This window comes from Chelonoidis abingdonii, chromosome 17 (assembly GCF_003597395.2).
Source record: "Chelonoidis abingdonii isolate Lonesome George chromosome 17, CheloAbing_2.0, whole genome shotgun sequence".
Classification (NCBI taxonomy): Eukaryota; Metazoa; Chordata; order Testudines; family Testudinidae; genus Chelonoidis; species Chelonoidis abingdonii.
In genome coordinates this window covers 10961462-10984848 of record NC_133785.1, presented here as the reverse complement: position 1 = coordinate 10984848, position 23387 = coordinate 10961462, and the positions used below count along the sequence as shown (strand labels likewise).

Here is a 23387-nt window from a genome sequence, read left to right as displayed (position 1 = left end):
ACGCACGTGTGGTTACTAGGAATGGTTTGTCAAAGTCTGGGGCCCTTAGCACAGGGTCAGACATGAGTGTCGCTTTAAGCTGGTTAAAGGCCTTCTGACATTCTTTAGTACAGTGGCCCCCAACCTTTTTGTCTGGTGGGCGCCATATGAAGGACCATGGCGGCGGTGGAGCATCTGCCGAAGTGCCGCCAAATTTGTGGCATTTTGGCGGTGACCCCTCTCGATGATGTCGCTTGGCGGCAAGTGGCATCATCGAGAGGCATCGCCACTGAATTTCTGTAGTGTTTCAGCAGTGATGCCTCTCGATGACGCCGCTTGCCACCGACAAGCGACGTCATCGAGAGGCATCGCCGCCGAAATACTGCAGAAATTTGGCGGCATTTCGGCAGATGCTCCACCGCCGGCCAGGATGCGGGCGCATTTAGATGCCCCTGGGGGCGCCATGGCACCCGTGGGCACCGCGTTGGGGACCCCTGCTTTAGTACACTGAACTGTATTTGGCTGTTTCTTTTTGGTTAGGTCTGTCAGTGGGGCGGCGATTTGACTGTAGTGCAGTACAAATCGCCTGTAATATCCGGCCAAGCCTAAGAAGGGTTGGACCTGTTTTTTGACTTTGGGACAGGACGCTCTTGGATAGCATCCACTTTGGCCTGTTAGGGGGTTGATAGTTCTTTGACCCACCTGGTGTCCAAGCTAAGTCACTCTGTTTAGGCCTATTTGACACTTTTTAGCCTTAACAGTTAGTCCTGCCTGCCTGATGTGCTCAAAGACTTTTTGTAGTTGCTCCAGGTGTTCTGCCTCCGGGCAGGAGGGATTTTATAGTACTGTGTACAGGAAGGTTGTTACCCTTCCCTTTATAATTTATGACAGGGGGCATGTTGGATTCTCAGAGACAATGTCTCTCAGAGAAAGGCCAGAGCATAAGATTTGAGGCCTAATTTCACCCACACTCCTAGGGGTGTTCTGAGTTTAGTGAGCAAGATCTGGCCCTAACTTTACCCCCATACCTGGAGTCACTCCAGATTCAAAGAGCAAGATCCAATCCACAGTCAAGATAACAATTCTGACCTGGTCCACTCTCCCCACTGCGTCAACTGGCTACACTCATACACCCATGACACTTCCAGGCGGCCCCTTCGGGGGTGCTGGAACTACAGTAGTACCAGCTGGATTCTATTTCGTTGCAGCTGTGGAAGTGATGCTGAGGGAATGGGAAACAGCTGAACGCTGGCAGGGGCTGCTGGCAGGTTTGCCTGCAATACCATGGGACTGCATGACTGAGGTCAAGGCCCACCATGGACTGGTCTCAGAGGGGATCCAGTAGGTGGCACCATCCCTATTTGCCAATAAGAAGCCGGGGACTGTGCTTTGACTCAGGTTTATTAGGAACGTAAGTCAGTGGAAAAACTTGGCATGGAAGCAGTCCGTGCCCCAGAGATAGCACATACATTAATAATACGCATCACTCATGGTTAAAACTGTCCCTCTACATTTAGCCAATAGTAAGACAAACGACAATGGAAGCCAAAATATAGGGTCAGGAATGCTATACAAACCCTGCAATGGCGAATGCAGAGAGGGGCCAGGAGGCCATGATGGGTCCAGGTGCTCTCGGGGCCTTCCCGCTGCAGGAGTGGCCCAGAGCCTCTGATAGGTTCATAGCTTCTCTTAGGACACCTAGCCAGGGCCAGCTTCGTTTTACAGACCTGGGAGAGTGCTTTGTGCAACAGGGCACCTACTCCTAGCTGTTCTTAGCACTGTCCCCACCCCCTCTGCAGGCCGATCTGAGTCCTCTGAGCTGTGGAGCAGGGATGGGGAGATCTGGGGACACTAGGCGGGGAGGGGCAGTGCCACCCCTTCCTACCGCATGGCAAGGCACATTATAATACCAGAATTGGAGAATGCCTCGAAACGGTGCAGCAACAACCCTCATCCCCCTTACACAGCATGCAGAGCTCCTAAAGACAATGTGCAACAGGGGGAGGAGTCCCCCCACCCCACAACAGGGTGCTGGGTCTCCCACAGCTCACCACAGGCCCTCTGCTGGGTGGGAGGGGTCCTGTTCACACTCCAAAGGTGCAAAGGGATGTGGGGAGTTAATGCTGCTTCTAAGGCACCTCCTGAGGGTGGGAAGAATCCTCCCCCCCAGAAATACACCCACAACACAGAGCCAGTCTGGTCTGGATGCCAGAACCCCAGCCTGGCCTTGAGGAAACCCTTTCTGATTGGCTGCCCATCCCCAGGAGGCTGGGAATGGGGATAGGCAGCCAATCAGAGCTGCTGCAGGAGCTAAGGCAGAGCTCCCCCACTCTAGCCAACAGTTTTCAGGTAAGGGAGGACAGAGCAGAAGGAACCCAGACGCTCAGGGCAGCTTCACTCCCCTCTTCCTCCCTCTTGTGAATAATGAGTCAAGCCCGTCCCCTACGCGTCCTGACAATAAATCAGTCCATTGTCTGCTCTTTCCCCTTGTGAAAAGAGGGTAGGGCTCTTCTTTGCTCCTCCCCCTACCTCCCTGCAATGGGGGAAGAACTAACCCCTGGCACTGCCCCCTCGGCCTGACAGGTGGGAAACACCCTGTGGTGCAGGGGATGGAATGGGGGGATACAGAGCAGGGCTCTGGGGAGGCATAGGGTGGGCGGACAGTGAGATCTATAGCCAAATGAAGCCAGTAATACAAGGCCCAGGCAGGTCAGATGGGGGACCTGGGCTGACTGAGTCCAGGGCAGAGTCCGATCCCCCTGGGGGGCGCTCGGTGGATGAGCAGTTACCCACCCCTGAGTCCCTTGCGCAGAGCCGGGTGGGCGGTGTCACCGTCAGTCCGTCTTTCTCAATGTCGCCACTAGGAGGAGCTGAACTGGCTGAGCAGGGCGCTGAAGTCCAGATCCCCCATGGAGGTTAGGCTCTCTTCCGGGAGGTTGCCCAGGACCCCATTGATAAAGCTGTTGGCAGTGCTGCCCCCCCCGCCCCCACCGTTGCCCTGTGGCTCCTCCCCTGTCACGCCCACCACACCACGCTGGCTGCTCATCAGGCGAGTGATGGACTCGGGATAGGTCAGGAGCATGCTGTGCCCGTCAGCACCCTCGGTGGATGACCCCTGGCTCAGCAGCTGCCGGAACTCAGTAGTGTTGATGGACTCCAGGCTGGTGTAGGTGGTATCCTCCAGCAAGGCCCCCAGCTCCATGGCAGTTGGGTCACCTCCGCCCTCAAACGGCAGGTGGAAGAAGGGGTCAAAGTTGGGCTCGGCCCCGGGAGCAGGGGGTGGGGGCTGGGCCCGGCTTGAGATGCCCAGGTTGGAGAACTCCTCCAGGTTAACTGTACTCAAGCCCAACTGGGGAGCAGGAGGAGGAGGAGCTCGGCTGGGCCCAGTGAAGGGTAAGGAAGGGTGCTGGGCTGTGGCCTGTGGCTTCTGGAGGGGTGGCAGCTGCCCCATGGTGCCCGGCATTCCGGTGAGACCTAGAGAAGGGAGAGGTTAATGCTGGGAGGTGAACCCCATGGGTTGGGAGCCCAGTGCCTCCCCCCCCAGGGCAGCATGGTGCAGAGAAGCATTATGGGGGATTGTGCAGTTCCCCCCACACTGCGGCTGGATTGAAGCTGGTGCCCCCTAGAGGGGAAAGGCCCATTCCCCACCCTGGCGCAATGTGGCTGGAGCCCCCTTACCACTGGGTTTGGGCACGGCTGTGCGGACAGGGACAGCGATCCGACGCGGGGAGCGGGACTCCGGAACCACCACTGCTGGGAGGAGGGACAGGGTCAGTGACAGTGGGGGATGGCACAGCAGAGGACCCCCCTCCCCCCCGCAGCTAGGCCACCCTCAGATGCCCCTTCACACAGGAGGCTAATGGGCTCCACCTCCCAACACCACAGACATCTCATCCTCCCCCTGCCCCCGCCCGTACTAGAGGCAACCAGGTTCAGTCTCTTCTCTCCCAGCCCCCCTTGGCTTAGGTGCCTGAAGCCCACCTATAAGGCTCACACCCCTCTGTCCCTCAAGAGCCACCCACCCTCGTGAGCTGCCCTCCCCAAAGAGCCCCCCCTTCAGCAGAGACCCCCCACAATCTCCTCCCCAGCCCCCCAGATACTCTGCCCCCCTGCCCCTGTTAAGAACCATCGCCCATCCCCAGCCTCACCCGAGAAAGGCGCTTTCTGCACAAAGTTCTTGAAGGTGTCCCTCGTTCGCTTGCGCTTCTCCTCGATGCGGTGGAAGTCACCTAGCGGAGAGCACGGCCCTTTAGCCTTGGGGGCTGATTCCCCCCTGCCCCGGGGTGGGGTCCCATTCCCCACCCCTGGAGCCAGCCGGTCCCCCTGCCCTTGGGTCAGAGTGGAGCTGCCGCCCCCTAAAGGAAAGGCCCCCCGGTACCTTCATCTGGCAGGTAGCGGAACTCCATGGCCTCGCTGACCTCCTTGTCAGATGGGCGCCGGAGCTGCATCTGCACCGTCACCGGCTCCCTGAGTGCCTGGTCCTGGTATGGGGGGGTTTTGAACACAATGGCAACCTGCCGGTGCACGTCTGCCTGCGAGAAGGAGCCCTTGGCCTCCCACGAGTCCTTGAAGAACCGGACCTCAATGTCCTCTGGGGGAGGCAAAGGGGGGGGAGTGAGGGAGCTGCAGGCACCAAAGGGCGAGCTGGAGATAGAACCCGGGAGTCTGGGCTCCCAGCCCTCCAACCACTAGACCTTACTGCCCTCTCAGAGCTGTGGATAGACCCCAGGAGTCCTGACCCCAGGCCACCCCACTCTAACCTCTGGCTTCCTCATCAGAGAGCAATGGAACCAGCTGATTGGGGGGTGGGAGTGTATGGGGTGGGGGCTGGAGTCACCATCCCTGTGGGGGGGGAGCCAGGCTGGAGATCCAGCTTTTGGGCAAAAAGCCAACTATGTCCTGATGGAAGAAGAGGACCCCTGTACTCACCCCCTCTGGGGACGCCCAGCACGCCCATTCACCCTCCCCACACACACATGCTAGGAGCCCAGGCCTGCACCCACAATCCCAGGGAGTCCCCTCCAGCCTCAGGGCTCCCCCCAAGCACTCACCCTTCTGCACCTTGTCACAGAGCAGGAAGATCTCGTCCCCCCCTAGGCAGCTCCCTGAATTGCGATTGACCCGGCAGATCTTCAGCTCAGCCGTGTTGGGGGCTCCTGGGAAGGGAAAGGGGGAGTCAGGGACCCCAAGACAAACCAACATGGGAGTACAGGTGGGTCTATTCTCCTGGAGCTCTCACTTGGACCCCCCATATCCATGTGCTAGGAACCCCCTCCCCACAGCAACCCTCAGCCACTCTGTTCTCCTGTACCACCCCTCACTGCTGCTCCAAGGACCCCCATCATCTCCTCCAATCTTTGGCCCAAGGACCCTTCTCTAGGTACCCTCTCCCCACTGCTGTGCTTGTGACCCCACCCCTACAGCTGGGCTAGGCCCCCACTTCCAATCCCTCTGTCCTTCCCAGCTGGCCCCGGCCCCCTTCCTCCAGGGCTCACGGTTGTCGTAGATCGGCTGTGACACCACGAGGGGCAGCGGGACAAGGTGCCCGGTGCCCACAGGGTCCTGCACCCACACCTGGAAGCAGAGCCGCACGGCGTTCAGGTCATAGTCCCCCTTCTGGTTGTCCAAAGGCACTGAGGGGGCGAGAGTGGACGGAATGAGACACACAGGGTGGCTGAGATCCCCATCCCCACCTTCCTTCTCCTGGGACCCTTGACTCCAACCTTGCCTGGGCAATTTCTTCCCCTCCCACACTGACTGAAGGGGCTGTTATTGGCTCTCACCCCTCCCCATCGAAGGGCTCCTGTCTGTCCCCCCTCACATCGAAAGGGCTATGGTTGGTTCTGCCCCACCCCCCGGCAGTCCTCTCCCCATCGAAGGGGCTGTGGTTGGTTCTGCCTCACCCCCCGGCAGTCCTCCCCCCATCGAAGGGGCTGTGGTTGGTTCTGCCTCACCCCCCGGCAGTCCTCCCCCCATCGAAGGAGCTGTGGTTGGTTCTGCCTCACCCCCCGGCAGTCCTCCCCCCTTTGGCTCTGACCCCTCCCCATCGAAGGGCTCCTGTCTGCACCCCCTTACATCGAAAGGGCTGTGGTTGGTTCTGCCCCACCCTCCGGCAGTCCTCTCCCCATTGAAGGGGCTGTGGTTGGTTCTGCCCCACCCCCTGGCAGTCCTCTCCCCATTGAAGGGGCTGTGGTTGGTTCTGCCCCACCCCCTGGCAGTCCTCTCCCCATTGAAGGGGCTGTGGTTGGTTCTGCCCCACCCCCTGGCAGTCCTCCCCCACATCGAAGAGGCTGTAGTTGGTTCTGCTCCACCCCCTGGCAGTCCTCCCCCACATCGAAGGGGCTATGGTTGGTTCTGCCTCACTCACCATTGAAGGGGTTGTTGTTTGTGCGGATGCGCTGTGCCACAGCCTCGTCCAGCTCCCGTTTCTTCACACACTGGATGCCCAGGTTCTGGAAGCTGAGATGCAAGCAGGGGTTACCCACAGCCCCTCCCTGCATGGTGCCAGCCCAACCCTGGGGAGGGTGCGGGGCTGGGCCCCTGGGTTCCATCCCCAGCTCTGCCCAACTTGCTGCGAGATCCTGGGCGAGTCCCCTCCCCTCGGGGTGCCACAGTTTCCCACAAAGCAAAATCGGCAGCAAAGCCGAGGGTACATCTACACTACCCGCCGGATCAGCAGGTATTGATCATTCTATCAGGGCTCGTAGTGTAGATGCAATAAATTGATCTCCGATCACTCTGCCGTTGACTTCTGTACTCCACACCAGACGCGGAGTCGACAGGGGAGCGGCAGCAGTTGACCCCACGCCATGAGGACACGACGTAAGTCGACCTAAGATACGCAACTTCAGCTATAAGAATAGCGTTACTGAAGTTGACGTATCTTAGGTCGATCCCTCCCCCAGTATAGACTAGGCCTGAAATAGAACCCAGGAGTCCTGATGCCTCCCCCCACCCCAAGGCTTTAACCCACTCGACACCCACCCTTCCCCCAATTCCAGGGACAGCACCCAGGAGTCCTGACTCCAGCCTCCCATCTCTACTGCAGCTGACCCACGTCCCTACCAAAGGTGGGGATTGAACCCAGGCGTCCGGGCTCACCTGTGGATGTTGCGCTCAGGTGATAGCTCAGCCTCATAGTAGCCGTCCTTGCAGTCTTTGCCCACCAGCTCGTGGGGGTGGGGTCGGTGGGGGGCGTCCTTGGTCACCAGAGAGATACGAACCTTCCCGGGGCCTGTGTAATTATTGATCTGGGGGTAGGAGATGGGGGCAGAGGTTAGGGGCTCCAAGGATCCTCAGCAGGGCTAGAAAGGAGCCCCTCCCCGCCATTCCCCACTGGAAATCAGGCTGAGACCTTCCAAACTCACTGCATCCATGAGCCTCCAGGGGGCAGCAGCTGCAGGGGTCTGGCCCCTTTAGCATCAGGCATTGTTGGGGTCCCACTCCATGTGGGAGCACTGGAGTGTTAATACTCAGAGCCCCTCCTCCATTCTCACGGGGGGGGGGGGGAGGAACCTGAGTCACAGAGTGAGGGAGCAGCATACCCTGGGGTCATGCAGCAAATCAAGAGACCCAGAAAGAGAACCTAGCTCTCAGCTCACCCTCACCCCGCCTATTCTGTCCCACAAGACTCCACTCCCTTCCCAGAGCTACGGATTGAACCCAGGAGTCCTGGCTCCCAGCGCTCTGCTCTATCCACTAGGCAGTGCTCAATTCCCCAGGATTTCATTAGGGGGTCTAGGCCACCCACCCAGAGGTGAGGGATTGGGAGTGCACAGGGGGCAAGGGAGGGGGCACTGGAGGTGCAAAGACCTTGTCGGTGAGTGCGGGAAGGGTTGTGTTGGGGAGAGGTGCACTGGGGTGGGACAGGGGCTGACCTTGATGGTGGGGTGGGTCTTGGTGGTGTCGGTACTGCGCTCCCCGGGGATGCTGCCGGCCGAGCGCCCCTCGCACTTGTAGCGGAAGCGCATGCCACGCTGCTTTGGCTGTTCGATGATCTCCACGTAGGGGGTGCTGCTGGGGGTGGGGTCTGGTAGCACAGAGAGACAGACGTGAGCGACGGACAGACCAACCCTCGGCATCACCCACCCATGCTCACACCTCTGCAATCAGCAATGGCTTTAGCGTGAGGGACATAAATCCCATGGAGCATGGAGGGAAACTGAGACATATGGATTAGGTCAGTGGCCGAACTAGGGAATAAAACCCAGGAGTCCTGACTCCCAACCCCTCCTGCCCTATCCACTAGATCACACTCTTCTTTCAGAACTGGATACAACCCAAGAGTCCTTTTGAATAGCCCCTATGCCCCCCTCAAAAGGTGGCTGCAGCTCAGGATGGGACAAGGGATCCCTGTATAAACAGCCCCCACATCTCAGCACAGCCCTGTCAAGTCTGAGGCAGCTACTCCCTCTTGGGGATTTCCCCTGACTGGAGCTTTAATGCAACAGTGGAATGTACAGCCCCTCACATCACACTTTGCTGACATTAGGCCAGCAGCCCTGCAGGGAGGAGATGGAGTCCCCAGGAGATCTCCAGCCAGAGCCAGTCTTGAACCTTGTCACACAGGGCACAACCACTGACTGTAGGTTCCGCTGCAGGAATCCACCTCACAATGTGACTAATCCAGAGTCCACGATGAGTCATACCAACTCCCACCCCGCCAGGCCGGGGAACCCCTGGCACCAGGATCCCGGAGTGCTGAAATGCAGCCGCCTCTGGGGAGGGGTAAGGGGGCTGTTTATACACGGATCCCGCACCTGGTGCTGAGATGTAGTTCCACACTTGTGTCTCACGCAATTCATGGCATTTCTAGCACCATGGCACACTCTAGAGACATGCTGCAGAACTGGGGTAGCACTTATTCTGAGGACAGGGTGCTCCCTACTGAGCCCCTGCCCCACTTCCTGCAGTGCAGCAGCCTCCTACATTCTGTTCCTGGTTCTGGGACAAGAGTGGGATCAAGTGGGTTAGAGCAGGAAGTGCAGGGAGCCAGGACTCCTGGGTTCTACGAGGATAATCTCTAGTGCTTCAGATAGTTATTCAAGGGACTAGTGCTTCAAAAGCTTCAACAGCCTTGGAGAGCAGCTGCTAGTGAAATACATTATTAACAATCATAATTTTGTTAATTACATTCAGTTTAAATATGCAAGTTGAATCATGACTCACCCTGGAGGCTCCAGTCCTGATGGAGGAGGACAAGTGGCAGCAGGTCTGAAAGGCAAGAATGGGCGTGGTTACTGGCACGATAGAGCCAGGATTTTAGCAATCTCCTGCAGCAGGGAGTTCCAGAGGTACAGCAGGCAGCTAGGGCCCTTGTATGGTCCCAACTGGGAAAAGAGATTTCTTGTAATCAATCAGCTCCACCTAGTGTCTATACCTGGCATTACACCTCTCCACTCACTCCCCATGCCTATTACATTCTTCTATGAGGCCAGGCCTCCATCTTGTCCCCTGCTGGCCCGAATCCCGACTTGCCCACCAGCGAAGGGGCTCATGCTGCCCCAGGGGAAAGAGTGGGGGTGAAATGCAACTGCCTCTGGGGTAGGCACAGGGCTGGCTAGCAGCTGCATAGTCATTTGGAATTAGAAATAAAAGATAATGGTGAATGGGGTTAAAACAGAAGGGGGCTATTCAGGGAGGAAGAACGGAATCTGCTAGGATGGGAGGTGGCCTGGACGTGGGGGTTCGCATGTCAAGTGACGTTCACCTGCACGCGGGGCTATTTCACCCTTTGATGTCCAGGCAGCACGAGGATTTGGGGAATTGGGCAGGCAGCGCAGGGGGCTCGTGCCGGCGAGTTAACAGCTCCTGATCTCAGATCCTGTCCCAGAGACAGGAAAGTCCCAGCTTCCACATCCTGCTGCTCTTTCCCGTAACTCACATGGGGCCTGTGCTAGCCTGGCACCACTCCCAGTTGTCACAGGGCACCCAGACTGCAGGCACTGCCAGGTCAGGATGCAGCTGGTACACCTCCAAGGGAAATACTGAGTGCTGAAGGGAACAGTCTCTCCCCCATCGCAGTCAGGCCTGGCACAGATGCCCCAGTGCAGCACTAGGGGACACTGCTGATCCTGACCTCTCAACTCCACTGTCCTGGGGAATGTCCAGCTCAGGCAATTCCATTGCTCTCCCTAGATGCACCAGCAGTTCCAGCTGTTCTTACTCGCCCCAGACACCCATGTGCAGTGTTGTTGTGTGGCTGTTGTACACTGCCATGCTCCACCCTAGAAGTGGCTGCACTTTGTTAGAGGATGAAACGATGCATGGTTTCTATAGCAGCTATAGACTGGTCCGCACACTAGACATGTCATTCCTACAGGACCAGAGAGGCCTCCAACTCTGGGTAACAGCAAGCACCAGACAAACCCTGTTACAGAGAGCTTCCCGTCCCAAGCACACATCTTTCAAAAACACACCCAAGGGATCCCTCGCCTGGCACTGAGATGCAGCCACTTCTGTGGCGGGTCATGAGGGTTGTTTATACACAGCACAGGGTTGTCCCATTGAACACCCCCAGGCACCTGGCTTCTGGCTGCTTCCCTTGGGAAGACAATCCCCTGCCTTCTCCCTGGTGCACGTTGCCCCAGTCAGGTGATCTGTGTGGATTTCAGGCATGGGGTGATCAGGGCCTGGTTTGTGAAGGATCCTGCTCAGCAACACACCCAAATCCTTCCAAGTGGGGAGGGAGTGGGGCATTGTCATGTGGGGCTCGTCCATGCTTCCAGCACTGCAGCGTCTCCCAGCGTAGGTACTCAATATCCCCAAGAGGCAGGAGCGATCAGTGGGAGAAGCTCTCCTGTTGACTCAGCGCTGTCTCCCCTGGGAGTTAGGTCGGTGTAACTGCGTTGCTCCGGGGGTTAGATTTCCTACATCCCTGAGCAATGTAGTTATACCAATGTAAGCCCGGAGTGCTGACCCAGCAGAGATGCAGGCAGGTCAGCATTGAGTACTAGGACCCTTGGGTTCTAGTCCCAGCTCTAGGAGGGGGATAGTGACTAGTGGTTAGAGCAGCGGACTGGGAGTTAGGACTCCTGGGTCTCATTCCTGGCTCTGAGAGAGGAGCCATGGTTTTAGGTGCCCCAATCACCTCTCAGGCAGAGCCCTGAGCCCCCGGTCTCCACAGAGCACCTCCATGGAGCAAAGGCTCCAACAGGGAATTCCTGGGACAGCTGAGCTGCTGAGAACCAGAAGTGGGACTAGACTGGCGCTGCCCTGATATGTACAAGCAGCCGACGCTGCCCTTCAGTTCCCCACTCCTCTGCTGGGCGAAGACATCCCAGCCTTGGCCGTACCTGCAGCACTGTGCCCCTAGCACCAGGCCGGGCACTGGGGCCAGCACTGACTGTGAGGGGAGAGTGTCCCCCAGCACCCACTGAAGCCTCCAGGACTGCAGCCTGATTCTGCCCAGCCCAGGGCTCCCAGCTCGGCTCAGACCAGCAGTTAGTGCCCTTAGTTTCTGTTTGCAGAGCTAGGAGCTGCACCCTGGTTCCCAAGGGGCCCAGCTCACTCATTAACCAGGTACCATTGTCCCAGCGGCACTGTTATTGGGAGATGATTTATGGGGCCTGTGCAGGGACCAAGGGAGGCAGCAATTTAGGAAGTGGAAGAACAACAGAAACTGTATTTCATGTCAACCCAAAACCCACAGGTGGTGGGGGAAGGGAGGCGTAACGGGGCAGGAGTGAGGGGCTCCAGCAGAGCTGGGGGAAGGAGTGCCCAGGGCTGGGCTAGCAGGGGGCTGCAGGGCAGGAGTGAGGGGCTCCAGCAGAGCTGGGGGAAGGAGTGCCCAGGGCTGGGCTAGCAGGGGGCTGCAGGGCAGGAGAGAGGGGCTCCAGCAGAGCTGGGGGAAGGAGTGCCCAGGGCTGGGCTAGCAGGGGGCTGCAGGGCAGGAGAGAGGGGCTCCAGCAGAGCTGGGGGAAGGAGTGCCCAGGGCTGGCCTGGCAGGGGGCTGTGGACAAGAGTGAGGGGCTCCAGCAGAGCTGTTTGGGGAGCCCAGGGCTGGCCTAGCAGGGCGCTGTGGGGCAAGAGTGAGGGGCTCCAGCAGAGCTAGGGGTAAGAGTGCCCAGGGTTAGGCTAGCAGGTGGCTGTGGGTCAGAAGTGAGGGGCACCTGAAGGGAGTTTTCTGCTTGTTTCAGCACTAAGTTTTTGAAGTGGAAATAATGAGGGGTGGGGGGCAATATTCTAACCACTGCCCCAAACGTACCCACTGATCCCAGACCTGCCAGCTCCGGGGATGGGGAGCCCTAGTCCCCTAGGATCTATGCCCCCTCCTAGCATACTGCAGCTGCTGGAATGAGGGGGAGGGGCAGAGGGAACACAATTCTTTTCCCCTGATGTCATCTGTTTTGTGCAGGAATCTTGTGGCCAGAGGCTGGGCAGACAGTCCCCCAGCCAGGGGAGTGGCAGGAGCCCAGCACACAGAGGACAGGGAACTGGAGCCCTAGGGGACAATCCTGCCCTGGGTGCTAAAGTGAGGAGGACAGAACAGAACTAGATGGGAACTTCTCAACTCTGTGAATTACAGGCATTACAGCAGTGCTGGTCCCCGGGCGCTCCACAGACCCTGGCCGAGCTCAGGGCCCCATCATGGCAGGCACGGCACAGACCCTGCTGAGATTAGGGCTGCACAGACACTCAGTGAGAGACAGTCTCTCCTCTGGAGATCTAATAACCCACACAGAGAAAGGGTGGGAGGGGAAACTGAAGTACAGAGAGTGGGAGGGACCTGCCCAAGGTAACAAAAAGAACCCAGGAGTCCTGTGCTTTATGCACTGAGCTGTCTCCACATACAGGTCCATTCAAGTTTCAGGGAACATTTGGTGCTGTGTCAGTCTCCTGGGTTCTAGCTGCACTCTGGAGTCTGGGAGGCAGCAAGGTTTTATTCCCACCTCCTTCCAGAGACAACCCAGCTATGCCTCCCCACTGACCCCTGAGGCCAGTTCCCCCCACCCCACATCTCTCTGCAAAAGCCATCAACGTTGGGATGCTGGCGGGAACCGGCTTTGTGTCCTGCTTGTTTGCAAAGTGGGTAACAAGCACGCACACATGTTCAGGGGAGATGGAGAGAGCATCCATCGTCTGCAAGGCCAGACAGGCCCACTGCGATCATCTGGTCTGATGTCATGTATAGCTAGAGCCTACCAAATTCACAGCCATGAAAAACGCATCCCAGACCATGAATTCTGGTCTCCCCCCGTGAAATCCGGTCTTGTGTGCTTTTACCCTATACTGTACAGATTTCACAGGGGAGACCCAAGGGTGGCAACACCATACCATGCTATCCTTACTTCTGCACTGCTGCCTTTAGAGCTGGGCAGCCAGAGAGCGGTGGTTGCTGACGGAGGGCCCAGCGCTGCAGGCAGCAGTGCAGAAGTAAGAGTGGGAATACCATACCTGCCATCCTTACTTCTGCGCTGCTGCTGGCGACGGCTCTGCCTTCAGAGCTGGCCTCCTGGCCAACAGCCACCGCTCTCCAGCTGCCCAGTTCTGAAGGTAGCGCCGCCAGCACCTGCGCAGAAGGGTAGCAGTGTCGCAACCCCGCGTACAATAACCTTGCAACCCCCTGCCCCCTCCCAACTCCTTTTTGGGTCAGGATCCCTACAATTACAACCCCCTGAAATTTCAGCTGTAAATAGCTGAAATTAAATTAATGTTTTTTTAAATCCTGTGACCGTGAAATTGACCAAAATGAAACATGAATTTGGTAGGGCCCTATATATAACATAAGCCATAGGTCAGCCCAGAATTAATTCATCCAGGACAGAGCAGATCTTCTAGAAAACCATCCAATCTTGATTTAAACATTGCCAGTGATGGAGAATCCACCAAGGCCCACACGTGGTCCAATGTTGAATTCCCCTCACTGGTAAAAAGATGTTGCCTTATTTCTGATCTGCATTCCGCAAGCTTCTATTTCCAGCTGCTGGATGACATTACACCTCTGACTGCCGAACTGAAGAGCCCTCGCGTTATCCAATTTCTGTCACCACGTAGGTACTTTCTGTTCCCTGTGCATACGCCCGAGAGGTGCCTACAGGGGAGGGTGTATGTAAAATACACACATGCAGGACAGCCACAATCCTGGCTGAGCCCAGGGACTGAACAGGGGACTTCCCAAGCTAGAAGGCTGAGGCCAGACTGACACTCGAAATGTTTGCTCGTAAAGCGATGTCACTTACGGGTGAGACTTATCATCAACATTTTATACGAGCAAAAGCTCCAACGCAAACATGGTTATAGCAGCAAATGGACTCAGCACACTGAGAATAATAATGATAAAGAAGTCCTCCTGTCAGTGGCATGTTTTGCTCAGGGAACTGACATCAGGAGTGTGTTGCCGGTATAAGCAGAGTCTCCCCTAGGAAGGTTTGCTGGCCTGACTGTACTGGTATAGCAATACTGACAAATCCTGTCTAGTTTAGACTAGGGCAGCGTCACTACAGTTTGAGCTATGGAGCTAGGCTGGGTAGCTGGGGGCTGCAAGATTCCCATCCTCTGTGGATCATCACAGAAGGAGATGAATATTACATATGGACCTGGCAGTGTGGCTAGAGCATGGCTACTGGGTGATTGGGTAAGTCATCCCTCCCTGTGCGTCAGCAGCTTCTAAACTGATTTTGTTTCCATGATTGCAAAAAGACAGAGTTTGTCTGCATTGAGATGACTGTAATCAAATCTCGTGCTCCATGGCTTTAGCTAGTCACTTTCTGGGGTCAGGAAGGGATTTTCCCGCCCAGTGCACAGCTAACTAGATGTGTTTAGTTAGTTAAGACTGAGATTTTTCAGCTTGGAAAAGAGGCAACTAAGGAGGGATATTCTAGATTGGTGTAGAGAAAGTAAATAAGGAAGTGTTATTTACTCTCTCTCATAACACAAGAACTAGGGGTCACTAAATGAAATTAATAGGCAGCAGGTTTAAAACAAACAAAAGGAAGTATTTCTTCACACATGGCACAGTCAACCAGTGGAACTCTTTGTCAGAGGATGCTGTGAAGGCCAAGACTATAACAGGGTTCAAAAAAGAACTACATAAGTTCATGGAAGATAAGGTCCATCAATGGCTATTAGCCAGGATGGGCTGGGATGGTGTCTCTAGCCTCTGTTTGCTAGAAGTTGGGAATGGGCAATAAGGGATGGATCACTTGATGATTACCTGTTCTGTTAATTTCCTTTGAAGCACCTGGCATTGGCCATTGTTGGAAGACAGGATACTGGGCTAGATGGACCATTGGTCTGACTGAGTCCCTGGCTAGACTGGGGCTTTACAGTGTTGCAACTTTCTCACTCAGGGGTGTGAACCCCCCCCCAAGCGCAGCAAGTTACAGCGCTGCAAAGTGCCAGTGTAAGTGCTGCTCCCAGCGCTGTAAAGCGCCAGTGTGAGCGTGGCTCCCAGCACTGCAAGCTAATCCCCACAGGGAGGTGGAGCCGCGACCACACTTGCACTTCAAAGCGCTGCCACGGGAGCGCTCCTGCAGCGCTGTGCAGCTGCAAGTGTAGCCACACCCCCAGTATGGCTGTTCTTATGTCTGGGTTGGGGATTTTTTTCTGACTTCTACTGAAGCATTAGAGATCAGCCCACCTGGGAAACTGGATGAGATGGGCCAATGCTCTGAGGTGGTATCATATCTCCTCTCTAGCTGCCTAGCTCGTGGACCTTGCCCAGATGCACAGGGTTCAGCACATCACCAGATTGGGGGTCGTGAAGGATTTTCCCCCAGGCCAGACTGCCAGGCACCTTGGGGGTTTTCACCTTCCCATGCAGCATGGGGCACAGGTCGCCTCCTGGGATCATCTGGGCATGGCTCACCTCAGCAATTCCCTGCCAGCACAGGGTCTTTGGGCACTGGGGGCTCCTCGGTCTTCCCTGCTCTCTGCCTGGGGCTCACAACAATTTAGTCTCCTGAGGACTCAAAAGCATTGGGCTCAATACGAGCGGAACTGGGTGATAATGAATCCGTGTTATACAGAGGGTCAGACTGGATGATCTGATGGTCTGTTGTGTCCTTAAACTCTAGGAAACCAGAGTGGACTGATTTAAAATCAAGGTGATTTAAATTATAAAGTGGAAAGCCTCAATTTCAATCATCCATTTCATAAACTTTTCCATTTGTACTTCAGTAATTTTCTAAAGACATGTGCCCTCTCATTAAAACAAGTTGAGTTACAACTAAACAGAACCTTTACACCAGATTTGGTACATCTTTTTGCTGCCTAAGAGAATACACTATAACAATATACACTTATTTTAGCAATTATATAGCTTAATATTTTCAGATTCTTATTAACTGAACATCTTCAGCATGTTAGAAAATGGTAAAAGATATATAGCTCATTATTTGTGTCAAGCCGCATTAGGATGGTAACTGGAATTTAATTAAATACACAACAGCATCTAAAATGCATTTTTTATTAAACAAAACCTTAAATGTTTTGGATCCATAAACTTCTCTTATCAAAACACGTTTCACACTTACAACTAAATTAAAGAAACAGAGGGATTAACTGTAGTCAGTGAATTAAACTGATTGTTTCAGGTCAGCCTGGGAACATTTTCAAACATGCCTAAGTGAAAGAGACTGGGATTTAAATTCCTAGTTTTGCCTAAGTCTCTTTAAAATGAGACAGGCTCCTAAATGACTTAGGCTGACGTACTGTGCCATATTTCTAAAGCCTGAACTCAAAAGTGAGATGTTTCCCCCTGATTCTTTCTTTATACAGAAAGGCAGCTTTGAACTCAAAGGGTTTTTTTAATAGAATCTCATGGATTCAGCATCTCTTTATTTAAACGTTTTAAAAGATTATAATAAATGAATAGTTTTTACATATTTTGTATTAAACTCAGATTTCATTTAACCAGGTTTATTTTGAAAAAAAAAACACCATAATTTAAACAAAAATTTAAATTTAAAAAACTGATTTTTTTTTTAAAATAAAATTATTGAATGTTTTCCACTCAGTATGAAACTACAGAGATAGATCAGGCTGGGTCTAGAAAGCTGCCCCACAGCAAAGGCGTCGGAAGCACCATCTGTGCAGCTTCTCCAAGCAAAGTATAAGAACTGATTCGATCCTGGGCTTTAAGCATCTCTATGTGGAGGAGATTTCAGAGAGCAGAGGACTTATTAAATCAGCAGACCAAAGGCAGAACAAGACCCAATGGCCTGGAGCTGAAGCTTGACAAATTCAGACCAGAAATAAGTTGCAAATGTTTAACAGGAAGGGGGATTAACCATTAGAACAGCTGACTCCAGGACTGGATGGAGTGTCTATTACTTGGGGCCTTTTGATCCAGCTCACACTTCACTCTAAAACCAATGTTCTAGCTCAACCACCAGATCTGGGCTGGAGGCAGGAATGGTCGGGAATGGTTCTCTGGCCCGGGTTATGCGGGAGGTCAGACTGGATGATCATAACAATGTCCCTTCTGACCTTGAACTCTACTATGACACATGACTGACAAAAATTAAGAGGCAGCACGGTCTAGTGGATAGAGGCACTGGCCTGAGAGTCAGGACTCCTAAGTTCTATTCCCAGATCTGTGACTGAGCTGCTGCATGACCTTGAGTGAGTCTTTTCCCCTGTTGGTGCCTCTGTCTCCCCATCCACCCTTCGTCTATTCAGACTGTGAGCTCCTCCAGGGCAGGGACCATCTCACTGTGTGTCTGTGCCTGGCACAATGGGATGGCCCCTCTCACCCCCCTCTCAGCTGTGCACATGGGGGGACCATGATCTCAGTTGGAACTCGAGTTACAACCATAATACAAATAATATTGAATAAAGGCATTAGCCCAAGTGTTGAGGTGTCTGATGGGACGAATTGATTAAAAGCAGCAGTCAAGAAGCAAACACATTCCACGACTCCCGAAGAGCAGGATAAAGGATCTTCCAATGCCAGCATATAAACCAATGGTGCAGGCACACACAGCACTGGGCACACCACCTCTTACAGGGCCCAAAATCACAGCGGGCTCCTAGTAGGCTGAGAGCAGTGGGGACTGCTCACCTTGGATCTGAGCTGAGGATGGGAAGGGGAGAGATTGGGAGCATCCCTTGCCTTCTGGCAGCACTAGGACAGTCATAGATCCTAAGGCGGGAAGGGCCCCCTGAGACAGGCTGACCTCCTGTCTCACACAGGCCATAGGCATGCCCTGAATCAAGTCCCGGCTGAGATTAGAAGGCAACAAATTCAGAACTGATCAGAGGAAAGGATTTCCACGCACTGCGCCCTTCACCTGCAGAACCCGTTGCCACGGGCTGCGACTTAGGCTGGGGGCTGAGCAGGAATCCAGAAGGGACTGGCCACTTCTCTGGAGAGCAAGACTACATGGAGTTGGAAGGGCGGAGGCTGGAAAGTCAGACAGGGCTTTGGATGGGACATCAATACCTCCTGACTGAGCGATGAAGCTGCTCTCTGTCCGGTCAAGGTTGGGAGGAGACTACTGAAGGGGGCCAGATTATTCCCCATCAGCTGCTCCCACGGGAGGCGTCTTGTGCCTGCCTCTGAAGCAGCTGGTTTCACAGCCATGGTCAGCAATGGGGCTAGAAGGACTTCAGGCCTGATCCAGCCTGGCAATTAGCTGAGTTCAAAGTAAGTCACTGCAGTCACTACCAGCCAGCTCAATGGAGCAGGGAGTGTGTTCTCTTTGTACAGAGCCTAGTGCAATGGAGTTCTGCTGTGGGCTGGGGCTCCTGGTGTTACCATGCTGGGTAGAATTACGCACAAGCACCCTGCTGAATCAGAGCCTAGGAGTGTGTATAACAGAGAACAGGATCAGAATAACCTGTTCCATTATTATTACTCGTATTACAGAAGTGTCTAAAGGCCCTGGCCAAAACTGGGAACACCTTGTGATGCCAGGAGCCACACAGCCCCCCTCCATGTCTGGTGCTGCACAGACACCCACTGAAAGACAATCCCTGCCCTGCACCAGGGCGAGTGGTTAGGACACTGGACTGGGACTCAGGACACCTGGGTTCTATTCCCAGGCCTGCCATCAACTTTAGGCAAGTCCCTTTCCCTCTCCATGCCTCAGTTTCCCCTCTCACCCTGTGTCTTTCAACACCCTGTCTACGCTAAGCAGGGTCACCTCTGCTGCGTTGGCCACGTTGTGGGTTCTGCCAACATATCTGGCAAAACCTTTTACCTTAGACAAGCTTTGGAAGCTCTCTGTGCAGGGCCCATCCCTTGCCATGTGTCTGGGCTGTGCCCAGCACAACTGGGGGCGCTATGTCTCAGCCAGAGGTCTAGGCAGCACCATCCCCTGACCTCAGTTGGGGCAGTGGGGAAAAGAGTCTAGGTGCTACCACAATACACCTAATAACTATTAGGAGCAGGAAAAGGTGGTGTTATTTGTTTTAACCCTAAGGTTTTGTCCCAGTTGCCGCTGAGGCACACTAGCCCCAGTGGTATTTGGGCTCCTGGTTTTGGTGGCAGGGTCTGGCTACTTAAGGCACTTGGAAGTGTTGGGCTTAGCCGTACCAGATCAAACCAGTGGGCTCCATCAGCCCAGTACCCCACCTCCTCTAAGGCGGCTGTGTGGGATGGGGAGCAATTCCTTCCCAACTCCTCAACGGAAGCCCTGACATGAGGACTGGTGACCTCTAGGGCTTGTTGTAGTTCCCCACTCCTGAGCTTACGAGGGCCAGAGAGGAGCAGAGGACTAGGGTGGGGATAGCCTGAATCAATGGGGCTGTGGAAACCAGAGTTTGTTATACAGATATATCCATCCTTTCTAGCTCCCTGGGTTGTGAAAAAATAGGCCTTTAAAAACAGACTGTCACCAACATGTTCTAGCCCTCCCCCCACACAATCGCCACGTTAACTTTGAAACCTAATGATGACTGTCCCAAAACAGCCACATAATCAGCTGTTTCATGTTGAGCCATTCAGCCAAAATGGGTGGCTGGCTCAGCCGCAAACCCTTTTCCAGAGCGTACAGGCCCTGCTGCCCAAATCTCCCCGCTTTGCCACCCCGGAATTGCTAAGGAAAGCAACACTGAGTACGTCTACATGAAAAGTATCTAGGCAGAAGAGAATCTTGACTGGAGTCTGTAGGTAGTACAGTTCTAGTGAGCTACACATCTGGGGGATATACCCAGCACCTGAGCCACTCACAGGGTTAATTCAGTAGGAATTGTCAGCTTGTTGGGGCAGGGACCATCTTTCTGTTCCGGGTCTGTAGAGCACCCAGCACAAGGGATCCTGAGCCATGACTGGGGCTCCTACATGCTACTGCAATCACGGGCCGGTCCAGGCACCAGCGCTCCAAGCGCATGCCTGGGGCGGCAAGACGCAGGGGGCACCCTGCCGGTCCCAGCGAGGGCAGCAGTCAGGCTGCCTTTGGCAGCTGCAGGAGGTCTACCAGTCCCGCGGATTCGGCAGCAATTCGGCGGTCGGTACGCCGAATCCGTGGGACTGGGAGACCTCCCGCAGGTGCGCCACCGAAGGCAGCCTGCCTGCCATGCTTGGGGCGGCAAAATACACAGAGCCGCCCCTCACTGCAATACAAAGATTTGCTGATTCTAATGCCAGAAATGACCACTGTGATCATCTAGTCTCAACTCTGGTATAACAGGCCATAGGCCAGCCTCAAATTAATTCCCAGCTGAACCAGAGCAGATCTCTTAGAAAAAAAGATCCAATGTAGTTAAAAAGTTGCCCGTGATGGAGAATCCACCATAGCCCTTGGGAAGTCACCCCACTGTATTAATTCCCCTCGCTGTTAAACCAGAAACACTTTATTTCTAATCTGAATTTGTCTAGCTTCGGCTTCCAAGTTGTGAGACCTTTGTCTGCTAACTGAACAGCCCACTATCAAATTTCTGTTTCCCAGGCAGTGCTCACAGACCGATCAAATCAGCCCTTCTCTTTGTTAGGCTAAACAGATTGAGTTCCTCAAGTCTCAGACACATCACAACAAAACACTTCCGGTTTGCAGGGTTTCATTTACTCTCTCGCTGTATTTCTGTCCTGGCTGGCGGGACAGAAGTGCTCTGGGTTAGGGGATAATATGAAAAGTGCCACACTATATAAGAACTAGGTGTCAATATATAATGGGTTACAGGCCCAATACATCACATCAGAGTTGCCGTTTCCCTGCTGTACAGTGTACAGTCAACTGCCGCCCGGCCCTTCCCACATGCCAAAGGATTCCACTATCTGTGTTTTTCCCAATGTGTTGGCTTTTTTTAAGAGACACAAATCTCATCTCTTCCCCCCCGCCGCCTCACATTTCAGCCCCCAAATCCACTGTGCCTGCCTGACCCCCAAACAGGGAAATCGCTGCCAACCAAGGCACCGGAAGCAGGTCTCACCAGACACCACCACAACAAAACTTTGTCAAAACAAGGCAGGGATCCAGAAATGCAGCAGCTGGGGAAATAATGGGTGGCGGGGGATGGGAAAAAGCGGGGGAAACCCATGCTCCGGGGGAATCCCAGCTGCTCTCCAAGCACCCCATATTCATAACTAGCACTCCACTAATGAGGGCTGGCTTCTCCCCCCCACATCCCTATGAACTCAGCTGCTTCCACACACCCACCTGTCCCAGCGACTCCCATTTAAAACAATCCTCTCTAGAGACGGGTGTGAGGGGAGCAGAGACACCCCAGAGATAAATGGGGGTTCTGGATTTGGGGAAAAGTCCATATTGCTGGATTGGGGGTACGCACTTACCGTCCATTTCTGCCAGAAGTCAGGATAGGTCCCAGGCTGGGAATCAAGGAGGTACGGGGGTAGGGGCTCCCTGGCTGGAGGGAGTCAAGGAGGGGGGCTCCCAGTTTGGGAACCAGAAAAATCCAGGGGATACTAGGCTGGGGGGGGGGGGAAGGGCTCCGCAGACTAGGGCTGGCCCCTGCGTGGGGGCTCAGGAGACGGTCTCCAGTCCACAGTAAGAGCGTGTGCGGGGACGGGGGTGTCTCAGTACAACAGCTGGTCCCAGCCGGAGAGGGGAGGACGTAGGCGCCAAGGGGATGGCGACCCCTGTGGGGTGGGGTCCCCAATGGGGAGGATTCTGACTCCGGCGGGGGTCCCGACCCCGACGGCGGGTCCCAGCCCCAATCCGGAGTGAGGCAGGTGGGTGCCCCCGCGAGTCTGGCCGAGACGGAGCCCAGTTAGGGCGGGTCCAGCCGCTCGAAGGGCTCCGAGGCGGAAGGGAGGCTCCAGCCCCGATCGGGGGTCCGGGAGAGGGGCGGGGCCGGGGGCGTGGTCCAGGCGGGGGCCTCCGGCGGGATCGGGTCCAAGGGCCGCCGCTGTATCCGTTCGCAAACTCCGCCGCACGCGGAAATGCCCCCGGCACGTGACCCGCCCCGCTGCTGGGAAAGCCCCGCCCACCATGAAAATGAGCGGGGATTCAACGCAGGCGCAGAACCGAAGGCTGGAGCAGGGGCGAATTCCAAGGCAGAGGGAGAGGCGGCGACCAGGGCAAGGCGCCATAGGGCCACGTGGGACTCATATGGACTTGCGTGTGGGCCGCTATTAGGCTATATGGGCACTAGGGTGCAGCTCTCGAGGCTTGGGGAGTGGGGCAGGGGATGGGCCATTATATAGCAGCAGTTCTCAACCAGGGGTCTGGGGCCCCCTGGGGGGCAGCTTTCAGGGGGTCCACCAGGCAGGCCCAGCGTTAGGCTCACTGGCGCCCAGGGCAGAAAGCCAAAGCCCCGTTGTGCAGAGCTGAAGCCCGGGGCCCTGAGCTCTGCCACCTGAGGCTGAAGTTGAAGCCTAAACAACTTAGCTTTGCAGGGCTCGCTGTGGCGTGGGGCTCCAGCCAATTGCCCATACGGAGAAAACCAGTTGTGGTGGCACAGCTGGGCCATGGAGGGGGTTTTTTGGGCAGCGGCGGTGGGGGGGGGGCAGGGGTCAGAAAGAAAAAGGTTGAGAACCCCTGTTATATTGGATCCACACATTGGGCAGAATGGATCCATGTGGGCACAGGGCAGGGTGTTACAAACCAAATAGGGTAGAGGGAGAAGCATTACAGGGCCATATAGGGTCTGGGAATTAATGGGCTAATCTAAGGACCTGGCCAATGAGTGCTCTGGGGTTATTTGGGAACTACAGTGGGTCATTATGGGGCCATATAGGGACCAGTTCATGAGATGTTATTGGGACTAGGGTGGGGCACTACTGCATTCTATAGGGACAGGGACCCCTGTGGGGTGTTACAAGATTATATAGGGGGCTGCACATGGACATTACAGTGCCATACAGGAACCAGGAAGGCTAAAAGTCTTCTCACAGCTGCTGTGGCCTCCACAATGGGTTTTTAGGCCAAATGCCCACAGCAGTAAATGGCTGAGTCAATGTTTGATGGCCCTACAGTCGCCTCTTGGGGCTTTGGACCTCAGAGGTGAACCCTCAAGGCTGTTTCTTGGCAGAGATACTGTTCTGTTCCCTCTCTCTAGGACAC

At 55.0% G+C, this 23387-nt stretch overlaps 1 protein-coding gene across 2 annotated transcripts; it reads right to left on the bottom strand.

Annotated features, from left to right (window-relative positions):
* Positions 1-1362: 1362 nt before the first annotated feature.
* Positions 1363-22295, bottom strand: RELA (RELA proto-oncogene, NF-kB subunit). Of its 2 annotated transcripts, none has more exons than XM_032804267.2 (11): positions 21656-22295; positions 9148-9192; positions 7857-8008; positions 7081-7229; positions 6347-6438; positions 5475-5612; positions 5031-5135; positions 4358-4570; positions 4128-4208; positions 3658-3729; positions 1363-3453 (listed from the first exon to the last, which is right to left on the bottom strand). In XM_032804267.2, exons 1-11 carry the CDS (start codon positions 21660-21662, stop codon positions 2840-2842), a joined length of 1668 nt encoding a protein of 555 aa, XP_032660158.1. In that variant the 5' UTR covers positions 21663-22295; the 3' UTR covers positions 1363-2839. The 2 variants fall into 2 exon arrangements, with proteins under 2 accessions (XP_032660158.1, XP_032660157.1); XM_032804266.2 differs by having other exon boundaries at positions 2748-3453; positions 3658-3732.
* Between the last annotated feature and the right edge of the window lie 1092 nt (positions 22296-23387).

Bases quoted from the DNA above. Each gene is read 5' to 3' on its own strand.
- RELA (XM_032804266.2), bottom strand. The intron at 7,230-7,856 runs GTCAGCCCCTGT...TCCTACCCCCAG, and splicing joins AGACCCACCCCACCATCAAG to ATCAATAATTACACAGGCCC. The intron at 3,454-3,657 runs GTAAGGGGGCTC...TCCCTTCTCTAG, and splicing joins AGCCGTGCCCAAACCCAGTG to GTCTCACCGGAATGCCGGGC.